Consider the following 16,258-nt stretch of genomic DNA (forward strand, 5'->3'; position numbering starts at 1 on the left):
GTTAGAAAAACAACAACAATGGGGTGAGGAGACACAAGCAAAGTGTGTTTGGGAATGGGACCCACATGATCCCACATGTTAGATTTCTTTTTCAGTGCATTTCCCGTTGCTTCCTTCCTAATCCTAAGCATAATGTTCTCTGAAGTAAGTCGTATTGGTGTTGATGGAGTTAACTGTCAAGTAAGCATACTTAGAATTGCAGCTGTGATTTAAATTCCAGTTTACATTTTCAGTTATAGTTGATATGTGAAACACGTCTTCAGATAAGCAACAATGGTCATTTATCTGGAAGGGGTACGTAATTCTCTGGCACTGCAGCTGGGGCTGAGACTTCCCTACCTGTTTCCTGGCCATATGGTCAGATTGTTCGCTTGATGGGCAGACATACTAGGGCAGTGGTTGCAAACCAGGAAGACTCGGGTTCAAGTAAGCACTTGCTGGGTGATCTGGTTTGCTGGTCCCACTCTCATCCTAAGCCACCCTGCAGAATTGTCTTGAGGATAAAAGGGACACATTGATATGGATATCATGAGTGCCTTTGTGGAGGGGGAAAAAACTAAATAATGTGTGTTGTTTATTTACACATTGGCATAAATAACAGCATTCATCTTCATGACTGCAGATTTCTGCAGATTATAATAAAGCCTTAAGAGCAGGCCATGCTGTGTTTTGAATGGGAAGCCCTCTATTTACTTGGGGCACAGGAATAGGAAGCACCACAGTTGACTCAGCACCCCTCCAATGCTTTCAGAGATCAAGCCTTTTCCTCCCAAATTTAACCCCTCAGCAAGATTGGCAAATGCATCCCAGCCCCTTCTCTTGGTGGGTGGTAGGTGAGACTTTGAAAACATCCTTGGCAGCTTGGGAGAAAAGAGACTTCAGCTCTGGATGGGCTGGCATTCACTAGACGGTGAGATCATTGCCTTAATTCCAAAGCAAGCCCCAGACCTATGAGCCAGATTTATTGCAATATATGTTGTGCTTTGTTTATTTAAAGTGTGCATTCTTCTCCCTCTGGATTTCAAACCACCAAACGGGCTTTTTAACACAAAGAGGACACCTAATTTACACTGCCCAACCTCATCCGTTTTAGATTCATTTAAGATTTTGCCTTCAGAAGCATGGACTTTGAACTAATTTTTAAAAAACGTTTTTGTATGGGGGAAAGAAATGAGGGGCTATGGCTTATTTACAACTGATACAGCTTTAACATAAGCCTTTGGTGAGGTTATGGGATTATTCTGTTCCCTGAGCAGTGGGAAATTCAGTACAAAGTTGTCAAGAGTGTTGCCTTTTCCCCTTCTGCATCCAGTGGACTAGACTGTTGCTTATGAAAGTTCATGTCCACAAAATTCAATTAAGTTTTCTCTGCTGTCACAGTGATTTTCTGCCTGCTTCTCCATAGAGAAAAAAGAGAGCAAGTCTGGGAGTTATTACATAAGCATTTGTGAAAGCCAAATGATTCCACATCTGAAATGGGAATGGGAAACAGTCCTGGGCATATCAGTCCTAAATTCCCCAGCCTCAGAAATCCCGCTTGAATGCAAGTACTGTGGCCAGCATGCCAAACTCCAATCCTCACCAATCCTCTTTATATATATATAAAGAGTGGCGTTACTTTCCCCACCTGCAGATGTTGTCAAACAATGTCTCAAGGAAAATGAAGTTAAAATGTCCTCCTCTTGGGCAGCCTCATCAACATGGCTTTATCTGGGAATGGCTCCTTGTTAACCCTTTCTTTGTCTTCTGTAGTGCTACAGTAGAGTGTAGGAGTTTTAATCCTATTTTTATTTTCATTTATCAGTCATATTATACAAAATAAAAAAAAAATATCAAAGCAGCTTGCCAGGATAAAATACAACAAATACAACCAGTGCAAAACTGGAAAAGGAGGTAAAGAGGAACAATACAAAATACATAAAATGCTCATGCAGTAAAATATAATAATAATAATAATAATAATAATAATAATAATAATAATAATAATAATAATAATAATAAAAAATACCCCACCCATCTGGCCAGGTTTCCCCAGCCACTCTGGGTGGCTCCCAACATAATATTATTATTATTAATAATAAAGTGATAAAACATCAAACATTAAAAGCTTCCCTAAACAGTGCTGCCTTCAGATGTCAAATACGGTCAAGCCCTACCCATCCCACTAAAAGAGCACCACTGTGACAGGCAACTGAGTTACAAAATGCCTGGGTAAACTAAGAAGTGCCTAGGGACCGACAAGGATGGTGCCAGGCATCCAGACCTGAGTGACACACCAGCTCTAAGGGGCAGGCAGAGGGCAGGGCCACCTGGGTGGGAAGAAACAGGGAGCAGAGCGCAAGGAGTCTTGATTTAAAAAAATGCTCTGTGTGTCCGCATCTAACCTGGCCCCTTTATAAAATTTATTTATTTTTGTAAATCTACCAAAGAATAAAATAAAATTAGGATTAAGGGGTTTTCTTAGGATGGTGGAGAGCATGTGTGCTGTGTAGTGGTGGTGACACTTGTCTTTTTTTCTGATAGGGAATACTCTGCAGGTGAGGAGGGCCACAAAAAAAACAGAAGGCCAAGGAGGGTCAGTTGAGGGGGAATGAGAAATGTCCCTATTCTCATCTGAGGAATGTTGGAGGGTTTGTGATCCTAGTCTGTGCTCCAGAAAAGGTCATTTGGTTCCAGGTGTTGTTATTATTTAAACTTTCTGAACTGCAGAATTATCAGCATAGGCTGATGCAGGGAGCTGAGAACAGTATCACATCCAGAGTTGTGGCAGGTAGATGCATGGGCGTAGCCAGGGTTTTTGTTGGAGGGGCAGGCCTTTTGTTAGTGGGGCCAGAACCTCAGTTGGCTCTGTATTGATTTCTATTTATTTAGGGGGGCAGCTGCCCCTTCCTGCCTCCCCTTGGCTATGCCCATGGGTAGGTGACTGGGTTCACCAGAGTCCTTATTTCTCCTGTTGTGCTTAACTACTCTCTCTCTCTCTTAATTACTGAGTTAAGGGCTGGAAGACAATCCACAATTGTTTTATAACCGACTAGCGTCCGACAGTACCTAGCTCCCTAATTTAATGGGATCCAATCCACCTTTGGGAAGCGGGTGGCGCTGTTGGTAAAAGCCTCAGCGCCTAGGGCTTGCCGATCGAAAGGTCGGCGGTTCGAATCCCCGCGGCGGGGTGCGCTCCCGTTGTTCGGTCCCAGCGCCTGCCAACCTAGCAGTTCGAAAGCACTCCCGGGTGCAAGTAGATAAATAGGTACCGCTTACTAGCGGGAAGGTAAACGGCGTTTCCGTTTGTGGCTCTGGCTCGCCAGAGCAGCGATGTCACGCTGGCCACGTGACCCGGAAGTGTCTCCGGACAGCGCTGGCCCCCGGCCTCTTGAGTGAGATGGGCGCACAACCCTAGAGTCTGTCAAGACTGGCCCGTACGGGCAGGGGTACCTTTACCTTAATCCACCTTTGGCCTGTTAGCCAGAATCCAGGATGCCATGTTTCCTTGTGAGTTGCCCTAATACCAGCAGTTACTACAACAGTTGGCCAGAGGACTCTGGATGGATGATGGGAAGGGTAAGGAAGGGAGAACCTGGGAGGGCTGGTTGGAGAGGTTTGGCAAGCCTCCCATGAAAAACCATGCTCAGAACGTTTCCTTGCCTTCTGGTACATTTAATATGCCCCTGTGATTAAGCAGCTGTGGAGCAGGTTTCATGTCAGTGCCCTGGGGCATCCTCCTGCCACCTGGGGTGCCTCTGCTAATTATACCCCCAGGCAAGAGGAGGGGGAGGATGTGGCTGGGAATGCCATCTCTCTCTCCCCCTCCCTCCCCTCTGCCTTTGTTCAGCAGGGAACAACGGGTTGGGTTCCCATCTGGCTTGCAACTCAATGGTGATGCTGCAATCCAAGCCTATTAATGACCACCACTGAGGTATCAGCCCCGATAATTAACTTTTCTCATCCCAGCAATAGCAGCTGAAAAGAAACACTAACATGTGGAGGAAGGTTGCCTTTGTGGAAAACTTCAAAACCTGCTACACCCTAAGTAGCTGTTGGGGCTTAATTTCCAAACCAATAAGTGTTGGGGTTTATATCTGCAGTCAAGCTGCACCTCTGACCTCAAAGCCTATCCCTCTAATCCCCCAAATGGGTGGAATCATGGTTACTTATGAGTAAGGGAAACACACTTGGTACATATTCAGAGGCACTTCATTACCACTTGTAAGAATATAGCAACTTTCTGTGCATCTATTAATTTAATCCTAATTTGCTGCAAATAGTACAGTTATTGTTTAATCTTTACTGATTTTTGGTCTCTCTTTTATAAAAATGTCAGCAGTTAATTTGTTCACTATACCGACCCAATTACCTATCTACCTATCTACCTATCTATGAACAGAGAGCAAGGATATGTTTTCCAGAGGGGTGGTTATGTTCCCATCTGTTCCAGCAAAAACAACAGAGACTCTTGTGGCCCCTTAAGGACTAGCAAATATATTATGCCATAAGCTTTCATGGTCTAGAGAGGAATCTCCCCTCTTTAAAAAAAAATAATGGATGGAGGGGAATAGACCTTCTGCACAAAGGAATTCTTATCCCAGTGGTTCACTCATAATGAGCTTTAAAAACAACAACTAAGAATCTCTGAATTAGGATAACCAAGCTGATCAGTAAATCTAACCTAATTCTCAAGGTATTGCTCATCCCAAATTGCTGGAATTGAACACCAGGAGAGATGGATCTCCTCTGTGTTTGTCCTGTTGGTTACATTTATCGTTTTTTGAATGTGGGAAAACTCTTTGTAGGTTGGGAAGTCTCTAGTGGGCAACAGACAGCTCACAGCAATCTCTGTTAAAATGTGGCATTTTACGCAGCAGCCATTGTTCTTGTGTTGTGCTTTCCCAGCCTTTATGGGAAACCTCCCATGTGAACTTTTTCCACCAAATAATCCCTCTGTGTCACAAAGGGTTCTGGGGTTCATGTAGAGGAGCGCAGGCTGGGCCTCATTGCCACACATGAATTGAGGGCAGTGTTTTTAATTAATTGATGAACACAGCAGTCCTATGTATAATTACTCAGAGGCGGCATCCTTTCAGCAAGACCTAACTCTTAAGCAAAGTGTGTTTATGATTGCAGCCTTAAGGGATAAGCTTCTTCGGGAGTTTATCGAGAGTAGATGCTTAGGCTTAAACTGTTAATCTCCATAGTGTTACATATGAGAAAAACTGTCCCACAGAAAAAGAGCAAACTTTATTTGTATGGAGATGATGTGGGTATGGGTGGCAGGGCAAGTGTTTATAAGTACTTGTATTATTATAATCTTTTTTAAAAACCCAATATAAATTATATTTATATTTAAAACAACTAAAACAAATATAAGCAGATATGGAAAAGTATACAAATATATAAAAAGAATTAGATCCAATGTTAGTCCGGCTTGGATTAGGCCAATTGCTGTTGGCATCACCAATTTAGATCCCACGAAATTTCAGGATCCATCCTATTACTTACATGGCACTATCTATATGCACAATACTTTATGCAAATAACAGGCATGACAAGTCCCTGTTCCCAAGGAGCCTACAGTCCGAAACACAGATCAACAATATTTTCTTCTTGCTATATGGTATAAAAAATAACTGGAAACCTATTGCAACGCCATGGCTTTCATATATGTGTAACAGTTCATAGCTCCCGAGAATCCACAGCAGTCTTGGCATTGGCCGGCGAAGTCTTCACAGCTCAGCTTTTGCGACGGAAGTGGCACCAAAACGAAGGAAATGCCCAATTAGAGGTTGTCGGCGGTGGTGGGACAGACCTCCTGCGCCATTTTCCTCTTAAGTTTCCGCTTCCAAGAGCTGGGATTCGAGTTTTGGGAACCAGCAAATAACTCTGGTAGCGACTTGAATGGTGGAAAGAGTTATTTCCACATGATGCGACATTATACCAGTGCGAGGGAGCGGGGAAGCCCTGCCATGCCTGGGATATTCTGTGACCCTTACTGATGGCGCGCGCGAGGAGCGAAGAGAGAAAGGCGACCTTCCTCCTCCCTTGAGGTCTTCCTACTCACTGAGGCTCTCGGAGGGGAAGACAACACCGGCGCCCCAGCCTGGAGGGCGCATGCGCAACAGCCTGAGAGCCTGAGACCGCGAGCGAAGCGGGGAAGCGAGCGTTGTGCGCCTGCGCGCTTCCCGCGGAGAAGGCGTATTGGGGACAGCGGGATTCTCTCACCCCTCCCCCACCCCACCTCCCTACTCCTTTCCCGGCCTCCGAGAGCTCGCAGCTCCTCGCACAATACCCGAGAGCGCATGCGCGCGCTTCCTCCTCTTTTCTCCCTCTCTCTCTCTCTCACACAAGCCCCTTTTTCTCTTCCTTACACACGCACACGCACGCGCTGGTTCGCCGCGCGCCCAGCCGCCCAATGAGGAGCGAGCCTTGAAGCGCGAGGACCCGGGTTGGTGGCGGCCGGCGGCCGAGGGCGCATGCGCGCGCGCGGAGCTTGGGGGGTGAGACAGCAAGCAAGCGAGTGAACGGAGCGAGCGGGGGACGCCGCGGGGGCTGCTGCTGCTGCTGCTACTACTGCTACTGAGGAGAAATTGGGAAGAAGCGCCGCGGAGGGAGGAGGAGGAGCGGCGGCGGCGGCAGCGGTCCCACCACCAGCGACAGCCGCGAGGAGAAGCAGCAGCAGCAGGAGGCGGCGGCGGGTGTCGGGAGGGCCCGGTGGGATGGTGCCCCCCACCGGCGCCGCGGAGGGAGGAGGCGGCGGCGGCGGCGAAAGAGAAGCAGCGGCGGCGGCGGCAGGCACAGGCCGAGTGCGGCGGCGGCGAAGAGCGGCGGCGGCGGCGGCGGGAAGAAGAGGAGGCTGCAGCTGCTTCTGCTTCTTCCCCCGCTCGCGGTGCTGAGGCGAGCCGAGCGGAGGGCGGCGGCGGCGGCGGCGAGAGCAACGCCCGCCGCGGAGGAGCCCCCATCGCCTGGCAGCAGCATGGTCCGGGAGACCAGGCACCTCTGGGTGGGCAACTTGCCGGAGAACGTCCGCGAGGAGAAGATCATCGAGCACTTCAAGCGGTGAGTGGAGGAAGGGAGGGAGGGAGGGGCTGGTGGTGGAGTCCGAAGGACATCCCCGAAAGGGCAGGGGGAAGAAGTGGGGGGAGAGCAGGGGGTAAATAGAGGGCGGGTGGGGGAGGCAAAAGGAGGGGGAAAGAGGTTCCTCGCTTCAGTCCAACGTAAGAGGAAAAGGTGCGTGTAGGGATCTTCCCGCTCCCCCACATAATTTCAACCAACGGGGGAGAGGAAGAGTGTATTTTACTTATTTGTTACATTTATATACTGCCCTTCATCCGAAGGCCACAGGGCGGTTTACATTACATTTAGTTACATCCTGCCTAGCTGAAGATAAGCGCTCCAGCTGGGTTTGCCTAGGTAGGCAGGTAGGGAGAGAGAGAGGGGTGGATGGGTTTACCACCACGAGTCAAAATATATATATATTAGATGAACACACTCCCCACCCTCGAATTCCCTGTATAAATAGGGGAAGAGAGACGCACTGGTGGGAAAGGAAAAACCCTTAACGTTTGAAAGGCAAGAGGCTGAGTGAGGGGAAGAGTCTAGACTATGAGCTCAGCCCCTAGATAAAAATGGAAGAAGGGAATTCCAGACTTAAGGAAGTGGGGGGGGGAATAGGAAACTGAGGCAAGACCTAAGTTATAACAAGGGCAGTTGCTTCTGAGAGCGCATTGGGAGGTGAAGGCAGGGAACAGTGACTCCTCCAGATAATGAAGGGTTGTTGGTTTCAGGAGAGCATAAGCAAACAAGTGGGGGTGGGGTGGGAGGAAGAGTAGGCCAGCTGAATCTTCCATTTCACATCATTGAGGGAGAGAGGTTAGCAAAATGAGGGAAGGAGTACCATCCCCAGGGACATGGCAACTATGAGGAATCTTCAAGATGTCAAGAGAAGAACGAGGAAGGTGACTACTCTCACCCCACAACACATAAAGTGCCACTTCCAGCATTGAGGGGAGAACCTTTTCCTCTTGGAGTTGTGTGAAAGCAGAAGAGACGGTGGGAGGGTTGTGGGGGGGAGAGAGATCAAATACCCCTAGTTTGGGAGGGGGTGCCTGTGGAGGCATGGATATAAATCAGGATGTGTTAGGAAGGGAGTTTCATGGTTGTCCATGTGGAAGGGAAAACCTAAGACTGGACCTGGAATTGAGTGCCTGATGAGAGAGCCCTTTCACAGGCCAAGCCACAGATGTGCCTGGGAAAACCTGTCTTGAGTATTATAGCAGCTGCTGCTTTTGCTTACCCCTACGGATCTGGTAGAATTGGAATGCCTTGGATCCAAGAGAGAAGGAAGTTCAGGGGGGCTGGGATTAAGGATCCCCTCCTGCACTTGGAATCTTTGACACACTAAAGGAAGGAACTTCAGAAAAGAAACTCCAGAGTCTGAGGAAGAAGGATACTGCCAAGTGCCATCAGCATTGTGGATTGGATTTTTCTAAGGGCATTCTGGAATGGAAACAACTTTTACCTGAAGAGGCCTGCTAATTCCTCTTTTCCATATTTTTGTGCCAGCACTATCCACTGATGGAACTGAGGGTTTTTGTTTCTTGGGTTGGTTTTTTTTTTTGCTTTTCAGTGTATCATAAACACAACATGGATAAACTATTGCTGTTTTCAGGGGTGCACAAGTGTCAGTCTGAACTGTTTATTTATTGATTGATTTTGCTTGCCTGCCTCTTGAAAGAATTTATGAATGAAATGTTTGGGACCTGGCAATTCAAGCACAACTTTGAGGGAATAGAAGCTGAAATCCTGCTTGAACCCAACTTCCTTTGGTTTCCCTTGCGATGGAACAGTTTTCTGCCATGGCTAATTCTGAAGACCAGATTGGTATTGTTACTTTTTATATTTTTCTTGCTGCCTTAGGCCCAGTCAAACAAAAATAATATTTCCTTGCCTCTTATTCATCTAGCAACAGGTCATATTTGGCTTAATAATTATTAACTTAATAGCGCCAACGTGTGTGTGTGTGTGTGTGTGTGAGAGAGAGAGAGAGAGAGAGATATAGAGATTTGTAAGCCTTCTTAGTAGTGGATGGATCCTAGGTGATGTATAATTGCAGGAGTAAGCTCCATGTTCGCAACTCACTTCTGCTGTTACAGTGGAAGCCTGTTAATGGCATTGTGGAAGGAAACTGATAGGTAGAATTCTAGACAAGTGTTTTGGTCAGCTAAAATAGTTTCCAGTTTGAGACTCTGAAAGGGCTTGTAAATTTCCTTGTAATTTTCTTGCTAATGTTTAGAGTAGGAAAATTATGGAGTGAACCTAATGAGTCACCATGGGAAAAATAGACTTGGTCGCTACCTCATGGGGAACAAGCTTGGCTGGTGAAGCAGGGGGAGAAAGGAGAGTAGAACTCTGCCCTGCTTTATTAAAGGGAAGCTCTCTAGCTACTTGGCCTTCGCTTGTTCATCAGTGTTTTAGGTATATTCCAAATTTGTCAGAGTTAACTCATTTTGCAACTTTTAAAGCAGATCATTTATCTCCCTCCTCCCCAGTATTGCAGTTTTGGGTGTGGGGAGGAAGACCAGTGGCGTTACGTCCGATAAACTGGTATTTGTTCTTTCTTCAGTCATTAATTTTTCATTTGTTTTTGTGTTGGGGGTGAGGGAGGGGAAAGGTTTTAACAGTGCTCCTCTATACAAAATGCAACATGCATGGGAACAATGGTTCCTTTTATTTCTGTTTGGTTTCCCTATGCGTTGCTTGTTTCTTAGTGTTGGTTTCTGTGGCTGAGAGAGGAAGAGACACATCCAGGCAAACTGTGTGCTGCAGGATTTGCTGTGCCCAGCAGCATGTAGCTTGACTTGTTCATTAGCAGCGCTGCCTGTTTCTAGAGACATTTTCCTGCTTTCTCCCCTGTTCATCTTCCATAGGTTGGGAGGGAGGAAATGTTCAGGGAAAGGACTCCCTTTCTGAAGTGGTGACTGGTGCAGTGCTTTGGCTGGTGTGAATGCCTTTCTAAAATGGCGGCCCAGTTTATGTAGGGAAGAACAGAGCTGATCTCGGGCTGCACACAGGGAGGTGGGGGAGTGCTAGGAGAGCAGCGTAAGGAGAGAATTTCTCCAGCTCCCTTGTTACAGTTGCCTGAGCTGCGGAGCTTCCTCCAAAACATGCACAGGGAAAATATTTCGCAGAAAAGAGCAGTTGCTGCTGCAGCATTTGTGGTCACGAGGGACATCCCCTCCTTGCAAACGGTCTTCCCAGGTTTTGTAAAGGGCCAAATCTGTAAGAATAACCTTGTGCCAAGTGGCATGAAACACAGAATGGCAGACAAAGGATTAAGAAATTAATCTGAATGAATTAAAATCTAGATATAAGAGGGGCATAATCCAGCCAGTCAGATCCTGGTAGCTGTTACATAAAACTGAAGCAGCTGCCTTATTTCCCATTAAGAAATGGTCAGTTGCCCTATTATTTATTATGCCTTACACTGGAAATACAGATAATCAGAGCTTAAAATGATATGTACAACTAGACCTGTCTGGGTTTTTTTTAAAATAATGCTTGTTGCAGGGTAGTGATAGACTAGATTTTGGAGTGGTGATTTAAAAAAAAAGACATGATGGGTTTATGCACCAAGATTGCCAAAGGATTCCTCCAGTGAGAATTAAATCTGACTTTTCAGTGTCGTCTTCACCCTGTTTTCACAGAGCATTTTTAATGCTGGACAAAGTTGCCATGGTGCTGTTGCTTAGTGATGGTTCAGAAAAATGGAAGGATCTGAATTAAGTGGCTCTTTCATTTTTCTGAATGTGCCATCAGTTTAAATATAGGTCTTGAAATTTAGTGTGTGTATGTGCTTGGATTTCAGAATCAGATTTATTTGGCTGTTGCATTTGGAATTGGGGGTGGGTGGGAGCTGGTAAATACTAAGGTGCACATTCCAGAATTGATATGGCCAAATATGCAAAAGTGTTTTCCATCTGCTTCTAGCTACTTGGATTACTGAATCCTTTCACTATCAGATATCTGTTGAATTGAGTTTCGGTTGGCAGGAGGAGGCCATTGTGAGTACTGTACACTGACAATAGAGCAGCCCTTCCTTTGTATGTCCCTGGCTTGTGTGGGGGAAGGGCAGAGCCCAGTTGCACAATAACTGCCTGGCTGTCTTGTGCAGGTATTGTCAACCCTTTCAGGCCCAGGACCCACTTTTAACCCAGACACGCAACTGGGGACCCATTTATTATCCTTTTACCATAATTTGCATGATGGTAGTGCTCCTTTTATGACCCACCTTGGATCAGGCTACGACCCACTAGTGAGTCCTGACCTGCCAGTTGAGGATCAGATCAGTGTGCTGGAGGATAGCTGTGTTTTGCATATATATTTGACAGGCTGCTGATAGTGGTTGCCTATAGAATGAGTAAGGTTTAATTACAGGAGAGGACCTCTTTTAGTTCAGAGGGAAAAGAGCCTTTTTGGATTTAGCTGGGCTGTGCAAAGTTCCCACCCATCCCCCCAGTCTGAAAATAGGACAAAGAATATGCAGAGTCTGAGCAAGCAGTAATTATCATCCTTTAGCTGCAGAGGCAAAAAAACTACCTGATGTATTGCCGGACATAAATGGCAGGCATAGCCAAATACTAGCCTCTGTTAGCAGCAAAAGGTAAAAAAAAGGTTAGCAGCACACCACTGTGAAATGTAGTCATTCTAGTTGGTACCGGTGATACATTCTCATTTCAGAAGAAAACACATTCAAGTTGTTCATTCCAGGGTTCTAAAAAAAAAATGTACTCAAAAAAAAGTACATTTAGGAATGACTCGTTAAAGAGGAAAAAAAATGTTTCCGAATGGGACTCCTAAACTCTAAAACCTTATAAAGGGAATTGAGGAGAGAGGCTTGGAAGTCTCCAGTAAACTTCCTTTTCCATAATGCCTTTATTAGGACCAAGCAAAATGTCATAAAGTTGTAAACTGAAGTCTGTAAAATGAATTTGGATGCATACCATTTTTATTAGTTTTTGTAAATTTGTGTTTTTGTATATTTGGGGGCTGTTACAATAATATCCGAATAATGTTTTGCCTGTAATTTTGACAGTTCTTGTGATCCTTTTTTTTTTTTTTTTTGAAAACTGCCCTGAGGTTTTGTTTGTGTCAAAGATACTATTTTATTCTTCTTATACATACAGTGCCCTTTATGTACACAGCACTTTACAGAGTTTTAGAAGGAAAAAACAGGTCTATTGCCCCAAAGAACGTACATGACTGCTGGTAAGGGGGCTATGTGATAGGTATGGTGGAGGTGATATGTAATTCTGGAAATACAGATTTTTTTTCTTTTTTTTAAGTCTCTTTAAGGTGGTGCATACAGATTATACATCGTATTTAAAACGGCATCTGAAACTGCTAAGGTACCCCTTCCTTTCATGGTTTCTGTTCAGGGCCTGAGGAGTTGATTAGTTGCAACTGAAAGTGTTTCGCTAGTGTAAATGCATCCAAATCATTTCAGTCATTGAAGTACTGAAGCAATTTCCCACTGCTGAAACAGAAGCATGGCAGCCTGCAAAGAGAAGGAGGCTAAATATAGTAACATTTTTCCTCTGCACAAATGCCAAATGTCCACGTTTCTCCATGATTAACTTGAGGAGAAAAATAAGAACCTTTGCTCTCAACTACTTCTGTTTTAAGTACATAAGATAATGTGTGTGTTTAGTCCATTAATAAAATGGTGTCTGTTAAAGATGGGCGTCACAAACATAATGAGTGCTTCTCAAGAGCTTGTGCTGCTTCATGTTCACAAGATGCATGAAAAGTGACATTTGAGGTTTCCCATTTCATTTTACCCTTTTTAGGCCCTGAGTCTTATTGTGGGAGAAAAACACCAGTTTGGTATCCTTTAAGACCTGTTTTTCCCTAAGGCCTTTTCCTGTACATTCTTTATTTTTGGTGACTTCAAGTCGCATACTGTTTCCTCCTCCTTTCTACCAATGTGGTGCCCTCCAGTTGCTGTCCATGACGTGCTGGCAGAGGTGGGGGCGAGGGGGCTGATGGGAGTTGGAGTCCACAACATTTGGAGGGCACCATGTTGTCTACCTTTGCACTAATGCACATAAGCAGCACAAGCTGCGTGCCTTCTGGCATTTTCATCCCCCACAGACAGGAGTATGTACAGCTGGATGCTAGCTGTCTAGTCTCTTTGTTCACTGATCTGCCTCTGCATGACTAATGAAAGCCTAAACATGCTTCCAAGGCCATACGGATTGAGAAGGCTGGGTCTGGATCTTGTACATGGCTCCCTAAGTAAACTACCACCTTCATTTAAATTTTGCAGCTGCGTGGTGTTGCGTACCCTGTTTTGCAAGTGACTTGACAGAAAGGAGGATTTGGTGCAGAGAGGGAATGAGTCATTGGGAAGGATGTAGCAGAGAAAGTAGGCTTTCCTTCTGAAGACGGACAGAGATCCCCATGAGAATAACTGCAATTGATATTGGCAAAGTTTGGTTTGCTGCCTTAATGCTATTGTGTTTTGAATTCTGCCCACACCCTCATTGTTATCTTTTGGAGGAAGAGGAGCAGAGTGCTCCAGGTTCTAGGTAGCTGTGGGATCATTGCTATGCTATGGCTGACAGAACTGTTCTGCTCTCTGCCACTTCATGATGTGTAGGATTCCTCAGAACTACATGCTTGTTAAACAGCTTGAGGCTGCTGGTGCGTTTCCCCGGAGAAATCCTTGGATTCTTCCTTCCTGCCAGCCCACTGGACATGAAATGAGTGTTTGAACAGGAGGGGCAGCCTCACATCGTCTGATTCAGCCGTGGAATTTTGGATAGCCTTGAGCAAGCCTCATGCCCGTAAAGTGGGGGCAGCCTTGAAATTTCCTTTGGGGAGCAGTTCTTTGCATTCTGTGACAGTGTTCTATAAATAACATTTCAAAACACAAAAAAGCCACAAAGCAGCCAAACCTCTAGAAAGTTTGTGTCAACGGGTGAAACTTCATGGGCTGTATTTTTCTTAAACTTCCCACATAGCTGCTTTGTTTCTTGCTCTAGAAGAGCCTGCTTCTAAATAGTCATGATACCATAAAAGCGATACCATGTCTGACATTCTGCAATGTGATCTGCACCCTGTTTTGCAAGTGGCTTGGCTATTTGAGAAAGGTACGCACTGAAGCACATAACCTTCCCAAAGTCAGCCTTGAATTCTGATCCCAAAACTGATTACGCAGACGCAAGCCCCGCTGCATTAAATGGGACTTGATTCCTAGTAATTGTGCTAGGATTTCAGCCTTTTGTATTCTACAAATTTCTAATTAACCCAAGTGAGCTCCAGGAATCTTAGCTGACTTTTGTGAAACTGGACATGTCTGATAAGGAGGTAATTAAATGAGCTGAGAGAGAAGGCAATCATTATAATCTCTAGCTGTAAACTATCTCCTTGTCTGCCAGATGTAAAACTTCTAGGAAGGCTGAAATTCTTCCAGGGGCAAGAAATATGATGCTGAGTTCATAATATCTCTGTTGCGGTTGGTTGTATGCAGTAAAGCTTTAGACAAAGGTCACTTGTGTTGCAAGATGGGCTCATGGGTTCCTTGTCGCAAAGCCTGAAGTCTTTGAACTATAGAAGTAAATGTTCTTATTCCGCAAACATTTTTGTGCTTTTGGCGTGGGAGAGGAGTGGTGGTCATACTCTCACTCAGTGTGACTAAACTTGACGAACTAAGTTGACTGCTAATTACATGCATTAATGATCTGTTGGCTTCATTCTTACAAATGAATAGATAAAGAAAGGGTTGTGTATCTGTTTACTCGAGATACTGAAGGGCAGTGGTGTAGGCTAGTCATTACTAATGGCATATGTGCATGTATGTCCCACTGTGGCCTCTAGTTAAGCTAGTGTTGCATCATGTTTTGGTGCATCAAACTGTATCCTGAAACTGGAACCAGCATGACTAGTACTTGTAGACGGTCTTACTTAGATCCCTGTTGGATAGTGTGTATGAGAGATAATACGCCTGCCTAGCATGGAGAGGAACCCCTCAGGTTGCATACTTCCTTGGTTAACCTTTTTTTTTTGGGGGGGGGGAATGCCAATAGTGGGCATGGCAAAGACCAAAGTAGGTCGAGATACTGAGCACAGACATGCAACATCCACATTCACTCTCCCTGCTTAACAGTTAGGCTTGAAAAGCATTTGAGCCTTTATGGGAGCCCAGTTATGTGATCTTCCTGGAGATTACAGCTGGGAGGCTTGACCTTTCTTTAGCTGCATTCTCCATGAAGATTACCCAGTTCTCCATCCCTCCCCCCAGAAGAAACCCCAACAAGTACTCTTGGAAAAAACATTCTGTTTGAGCCACTAGACAGATTTTTTCCAAGCTTAATTGTGGTGGGGGTGAAAAGGGGACACTGGGGGCTGGATAGGGAGGCCCCATGGGCTGCATCCATACCACTGACTTATACACACACATTCCCAGAGCACTTCTTGAAAGGTTTCTTTAATTTATTTTAAAAACTAATATTCCACCCTTTTGTCATAAGACTCCACGGTGAGTTGCAATAATAAATGCATAGAATAAACATTAATAAAACAACACTTGTAAAATTGAGTTGTTCTTGAGATTAAGGCATCCCTCCTAGTGTATTAAAGGCTGGGTACCCTATTTTATTAATGGTTGTTGGTTTATATTTTGCTATATATTGCCTTGGCTCTTAAAAAGTGGTATGGAAAACTAACATGATCATATGTTGCTTATAATCTGATGCAAGGAATTTATGTCATTCTCTTCCCCCACCCCCCCACCCTACTGTGTTGTTCTTCAGTGAGCTTGGGTCCCAGTTCCAGGAGCTGTAAGCCTCTTACAGCAACACTCGCCAAGGAAAACAAGGTTGAAGGTGCAGTCCAGTCCAAACAAACCGGGGTCAGACACCTGGAATCAGTTCAGGTGCAAAGCATGATGCAGAGGCAATGCCAGCCAGCAGTCCGAGGTCAATACCTCAGGGAGTCCAGGCAAAGTGCAGCACAACAAGGAGGGGAGATGAGGCTTGTAAACAAGGAACCAGTGGTATGGGAAGTTACTTGCAACTCGGAGGCTCAAGAGGCAGACTTTGTGTACTCAGACCTCCTAGACCACACCCTAACCACAGTTACTGGTGGTGAAGGAGTTTCAGGGATTACTTTCTCATAAGGATGCCCTTGACTTATGAGGCTCTGTGGACTTTGGGTCCACAGAGTATGCTCTGTTGTCAGTCTGGCCCAGAACTGGACCTTTTGGTGC

At 45.3% G+C, this 16,258-nt stretch overlaps 1 protein-coding gene across 6 annotated transcripts in view; it reads left to right on the forward strand.

Moving 5' to 3' along the window:
• The first annotated feature begins 6,419 nt into the window (after positions 1–6,419).
• The window catches only part of SPEN (spen family transcriptional repressor), a 67,740-nt gene continuing 57,901 nt past the window's right edge, over positions 6,420–16,258 (forward strand). For 3 of the 6 annotated variants that reach the window (XM_077931139.1, XM_077931140.1, XM_077931143.1), the window contains exon 1: positions 6,420–7,047. In XM_077931139.1, the coding sequence (XP_077787265.1) occupies positions 6,965–7,047 (83 nt within the window). In that variant the 5' untranslated portion in view covers positions 6,420–6,964. Of the gene's footprint in view, positions 7,048–8,687; positions 8,872–16,258 lie in introns of those variants that run through there. The other 3 variants (XM_028741404.2, XM_077931142.1, XM_077931141.1) reach the window with 2 other exon arrangements.

Source organism: Podarcis muralis, chromosome 7, assembly GCF_964188315.1.
Source record: "Podarcis muralis chromosome 7, rPodMur119.hap1.1, whole genome shotgun sequence".
NCBI classification, from domain to species: domain Eukaryota; kingdom Metazoa; phylum Chordata; class Lepidosauria; order Squamata; family Lacertidae; genus Podarcis; species Podarcis muralis.